This window comes from Microcaecilia unicolor, chromosome 1 (assembly GCF_901765095.1).
Source record: "Microcaecilia unicolor chromosome 1, aMicUni1.1, whole genome shotgun sequence".
Classification (NCBI taxonomy): Eukaryota; Metazoa; Chordata; class Amphibia; order Gymnophiona; family Siphonopidae; genus Microcaecilia; species Microcaecilia unicolor.
Window position 1 is genome coordinate 535,051,647 of NC_044031.1, and position 6,000 is coordinate 535,057,646.

Consider the following 6,000-nt stretch of genomic DNA (forward strand, 5'->3'; position numbering starts at 1 on the left):
AGAAAAATATCATAGATTAGAGAATGACACAGGGATAAAATTTGTCCCCGTTCCCGACCAGTCCCCTTGGGTTCTGTCTCCATCCCCACCCCATCCCCACAGGCCCGCCATTTCCATCCCCGCAGGCCCTGTCTCTGTCCCCGCCCCATCCCCTTAGGTTCTGACCCCATCCCTGTGGGCTCTGTTCTCATCTGCAGAAGTATAAAAAGGAACAATATGCTGTGCAACTGTTGTGTATAAATTATAAATAGAAAACAACAACAACAACGAGCAGCTATAATAAACCCTCCCACCATCACCACCTTCTTTCTACCCTTTCAACCCCAACAATAGCTGACTTCTACTACCCCAAAAAGTCCTAATCCACCCTGTTAAAATGTCCAGGGGTACAAAATACAACCCATTCTCTAAGCCCTAGAGGGGAGAAATAAGCCCTATGAATTACTGTTATGATTTTTTAATCTGTGGATGAATAAGTCATCAACAATCTCAGGATTCAGTCTAGCTCTCCTGTCTTCCACAGTCTCTCCTGCAATAGAAGATGCCTTTTTAGAAGATGTGCTGGTAGCAGGATGAACACGATCCCCCATGCAAATTTTGTTAGCTGTGGCCAGCATGTTTGCTTGTTTTTCCAAAAAATAAAAATACTGTCATTTACATCAATCAAACATAAATAACAGTCCAGTTCATTAACAGCCTTCAAAGTAGAAAGTGACACTTGGCCAAAGTTTGTCTCTGTCCTCACTGGCTCTGTCCTCATCCCAGCCCTGTTCCCATGGGATCTGTCCCCGTCCCCAACCCCACGGTTACTGCGGGTCCCCTTCCCTGTGTCATTCTTTATCATAGATAACTCAACTCTAAAAAGGACCCTTGGATGCTCAGATTCATTCTGTACACCAGGCTCTGCAGTTATCAAGAAAATGAACATTTTCACATTTGCAACTTTCCCAAATTGAGCTTGGCTAAGCAGCTGTTCAGTTCTTTAAAAGAAGCTGTGAGAGTAACCTCATTTTATTTTCATTTGACTTGCACCTGCAATGTTCAATAAAGTGTAATGAACACCTTTCAGATATAGAGGGACATTTTTCTTTGCACAATACTTCATAAAAGAACATCAAAGAAACTCAGTCTTCCCAAACTGTACTTACAGATATTAGGAAAAAAAGCCATTCCTTCTATTATTCTATTGCACAACAACATTTTCACAGTCACAAGTATAACATTCAAACATTTTGTACAAAGTTGTTTAATAATGTATTGTTTAGTAACTGTCTAATTAACTAACCAATGGAATCATCTGCAAAACATGACATGGAATGGGATATTGATAAAGTATTTCTTACCTCACTTATGCCTATTTTGCCATCAGTATTCTGCCCATACTGATCCACAAAAGCTTTCATTTTTTCAGACAAATCCTAAAATATGCAATGATTATCATGATTATATATCCAAACAGATCCATAAATTCACATTTTAAAATAATGTTATGTTTTGCAAAATATCAGAATGCAAACTGGAATTGTAGGGTTGGAACAGGAAATTCATGAAACGAGTTGTTCCTGTGCTGCCTAAAAGTGGTTTCATTGTTTCAGCTTTTTATTGGGCCGATGTAAAAGTTCAGTGAAACTCTGTAGGCTAAAGTTTTAGTGTTGGTTTAAAAAAAAAAAACTTTTGTACTATTTTTTTAACCTTACTTCCTATACACAGTAATAAAATAATGATATGCTTAATCCACAATAAAAACTGTACACTACATCAGAAGTGTGAAGGTCATTAAAGGGGAATTAGTTAAATTTGAAGTTAATTGCCACCTCTAACCACTGAAGTTAAAACAGAAGCAATGTTAAGTTTAACTAACACCTTTACCCATCACATTGGAGGTTCTCTGGTCCAGTCCCAAATAACTGAGGAATTTTAAGAAATTTTAAGAGGCGACTCTGCCCAGGCACTACTGAGATCCCCAAGGCAAGGTGATTCTGCCCCAGGATCCACTCCTACCACCCAAGGCAGTGAGACTGTAATGTTAAACATACCCTACATGCCATCAAGCAAGTTTGCCACCATAAAAAACTCACCAGTTCCTCAACTTCTAGTTTACATCCATCCATTCACTAAATTACCTCCACTCATCTAGCCACACCTCTGTTAGTAGGTGGGGTTGTTGTAGATGGGTGGGGAGTAGATTGGTTGGTGTTCTAAGAGGGGGTAGGTTGGCGGTTTTGAAGATTAGATCAATTGGTTAGGTAATGGATTGGGGAGTGATTTAGTGTTTGAAAGGGGGTTTAGCAAGTAAGAGAGTGGCTTAATACAGTGGTTCTCAGTCCAGCCCTCAGGCACACCCATTCAGTCAAGTTTTCAAGATATCCACAATGAATATGCATGAGATAGATTTAAAAACCAATGAGGCAGTACATACAAATATATCTCAGACATATTCACTGTGGATATCCTGAAACCAGACTGGCTGGGTGTGCCTGAGGGCTGGGCTATGAACCACTGGCTTAGTGGGATGGCGAAGGTTTAGCTGAGTTGATAAGAGAGTAGGTAGGTGAATGGGGGTAGGTGACAGGTGTGGGGTTCTCAGACTCAGTTGGCCTAAGTCTATGAACCCTGCATCAACAGGTCTGAGTCCAAGACCCTTGTATCCAGGTGACCTGAATCCAGGACTCAAGCATCCAGGTAGCCACAGTGCAGAAATACCAGGCTATTACCATGATTCAGGACCCTGGGACACAGGAGCCTTGGATCATGGGATCCAGGGTTTATGGATCCCTAGTCTTGGAGTCTCATCATCAGAGATTCTCACCTTGGGAAACTCTGGTCTTTGATGGCTGATTTTTAACCACCTATTGATTTCTCATTGAAGTTAACTGAAAGTTAAAATTTTAGTTCACCTCTAGGCTTGAAATAGAGTTTAAGCACTATCTGGGAAGTAAAGTAAACAAACTGTTAGTGCACTTTCCTGCAGTGCAGGTAATTCCATATGCAGGTCATTAGCATGCATTAACATTTCAGATGTGCTCAAATTAGCTTACGCCTTTATTTCCCATGTAGAACACATTTTGGTTTTAAAATCCTTCCTGCATCGGTAATAATTTTAGCACAAATGGGAAGTAATCAACTGCACCAAGCCAAGCATAACTCATTCTATCAGCCTGTATATGATATAACATTCATTTGATTGATTTCAACTAAACATTGCGTGAAATTCCCTTGCCAAATATTTATGTTGGACAGTCTTTCCTTTATACATCTTTCTCTAATCATACTCTTGAAATCTGATCTAATAAATTTGAAATGCATGTTGTTTAATAATGAGATGCAAAGTATGTAGTACACCTCATTGATATGCAAATCAAATAACAAGGCTTGCATTGAACTTTGCAAGTTGCGTTATTCATGTAAAAATAATTCCAGCTTTAAGTACATAGAACTATAACCATGTTAATTAAGCTGGTGGTAAAATAGGCATGGCAAATATATTTTTCCACTAAAGGATAAACCAAGCAAATTATTTTAAAATTAACATGTAATGTTCTCTTAAAAATGATAGGATTGAAATGCAAAGTTGCATAGACTGTGTAAGGATAACTATCTGTATTCAAGGGGTTTTAAAATCTCTCACTAATGACATGGTGTTCCCTTGAGATATACAGCAGACTGGAATGACAGGTCCCTGTGGAGTGCTAGGAAAAACAGTGTCTACTAAATCAAGTGGACTATGAGATGCATTCTCACCAGTGAAAGCAAAAACATGTCAAGTGTAGATAGTAGGTGTACTGGAAAAGAATTGGTGTTCAAGAATGCCTATATTAGCTTTGCTAATAAGCATACATTTATTATTATAACACAGCTATGCAGAATGAGTATATGAAGACAAATACATGTAATTCATATTTAGTAAGGGTGTTTACAGTTTATTTCAGTTAGAGCTGGGCAGCCTCTCTGATAAGCAATCCTGTGTGAGTGCATGCGTGTGTGTAAAAAAGGAACAACAATTAAAATATTGATATAATGAACTGTCCTTAATTTTCAGAGCTCTGAATTCTGTTTAAATGGGCACAGCTTTAACTAGAATTACTTCCATCACAGTAAATTAAATTAAATTATCTTTATATGAAAAGTAGTTTCAACCATCCTCAAACAGCTTCCAGGTTACATTTTTTAGGAACCTTACCATCCATTATGATACCAGTCTGCCTGTAAAACTGTTTTCAGAAACTCTTATTTTTTTTCCATAAAGCAACTGGAATGCAAAAATAAGCAGTGTACGCTAGGTTATATGTACATGGGTTTATAGACCAGTAAGGGCAGAAATGTGTTTCAGCCTCACTCGTCATTCTTCTGAAGAATTAAAAAGGAAAGACATGCCATAAGCAGGTATTTTATCTAGCTTACTTTTTTCTACACGGATCAACTGAGATTGAGCTACTCAGGGTGTTTACCAAGAGGAAAGGCTTAACTAGTCATTCAAAACTACAATTAGTAGATAAGATTTTTAAAATACAACTTGGCAATACTTTTGTTGAAGTATCATTTTGGAACTGCAAATGTATTCTAGCGATTGCGACTCCTGATAAATATAAAGGCTAGCTATGCAAGGGGATCCATTTTAAACAGGGGTTGCAAGTTACCTAAAATATATGCCATTATAATAAATATAATTGTGAATAATGAGAAGAAACGTTCTCCCATCTAAAGTAGGAGAGGTCCCGCTAATGAACTTTGTTTTCTTGGACATTTCCATTTTTGTCTGTTTTGTTTTTTAAGACATAAAGTTGCATCCAATATCCACCTACCAGTCCAGCCTTCTTTCGGGCTTGCTGAAGCTCTTGAATAAAGTTCTGTAACTCCTTCCCTTCGATGTACCCATTTCCTGTAACAATAATGAGTGTTTATTCATTCATTGGTATCATCTACTTTTAATTTCCAGTCTTCCTAGCATATATGGCGAATTGGTGTTCAAGGAATAAGCGCAGGAAGCGAACACTTTGCAAATCCCTATTCTTTATGAAGGGTGTCATAATTTTTAAGTCGGACTTTATGTTTTCTGTTTCCAGTACATATTGGTGGGACCAAACGCAGAATTTCGATTTTCTAAAGCTGAAGCAGTGTAGTTAGAATTAATTCATTTTGGGGTAAAGTAAAAATTGCTTTTTAAATCTACGACCACGCCGAAGCTCTGAGAGCTCACACTTCCTGTATGAGCAAAATCACCCAGGCTGCAAAACAGAAAAAGGAGCAGCAACTAGTGTTGAAAAAAAAAATGAAAGGAGCTTGAAAATAAAGTTAGGTTTTCCTACTGGAGCAAGTGAAAGTTGGCACGATGGAAACAACAATCATAGTTTCATCTACCGGGACAACTTAGAATGAAATATAATCACCGTCAGTGTCGTAGTGACGCCAGATTTCGAGGAACTGTGATGCTGAGATTTCGACTCCTTGCAGGTGCGTCTCTGCCATGTTGCTGAAAAAGAGAGACACTGAAGGAGCTGTCCGCGGTGCTGACTTCCAAGGCTGATTCCCTCCCACCGTAGACTTCGGAGCCCTATATATGGGAGTCCGGCCAGCCGGGCCACGCCCCTCGTCAATCTCAATCGCCCAATCCCCTGCTTGGGTCCTCCCTTCATCCTGCCTCTATTCTCCTTCTCCTCCTCTTTTCACACCTTATTCTTGGTTGCCACTGTGGCGCGATATACACTTTCTGTTGGGTTCAGAATAGCAAGGGTTCTGTATTCCCACCCTCTGTCGCATGTGCTGGAGAGACGACAAATGTTCAGTGAGACAAAAGCTACGTGGGAACGATAGGTCGTCCTTTTGAAATATAAAGGGAAGAAAAATAAAAATTAACGTGCTGTGGAAAGTGTTGGACTCTGTCTCACTCTGTGCTGCGCTCCTAGTTCTGGAGCAAGTAGTTCAAGACGTGCAATAACGTTAGCCCGCCCCGTGGTATATTCAAGACTTTTAGAAAAACTAGAATAGTAGCTAGATTCTGAA

General features: G+C 39.2%; 1 protein-coding gene across 1 annotated transcript in view; it reads right to left on the reverse strand.

Moving 5' to 3' along the window:
• CALB1 (calbindin 1) overlaps positions 1-5,517 on the reverse strand; it is a 79,338-nt gene extending 73,821 nt beyond the window's left edge. The window contains exons 1-3 of the mRNA XM_030216385.1: positions 5,388-5,517; positions 4,803-4,879; positions 1,344-1,418 (exon numbers count right to left, since the gene is read on the reverse strand). Of these exons, the coding sequence (XP_030072245.1) occupies positions 1,344-1,418; positions 4,803-4,879; positions 5,388-5,466 (231 nt within the window). The 5' untranslated portion in view covers positions 5,467-5,517. The remainder of the gene's footprint in view (positions 1-1,343; positions 1,419-4,802; positions 4,880-5,387) is intronic.
• Positions 5,518-6,000: the final 483 nt, after the last annotated feature.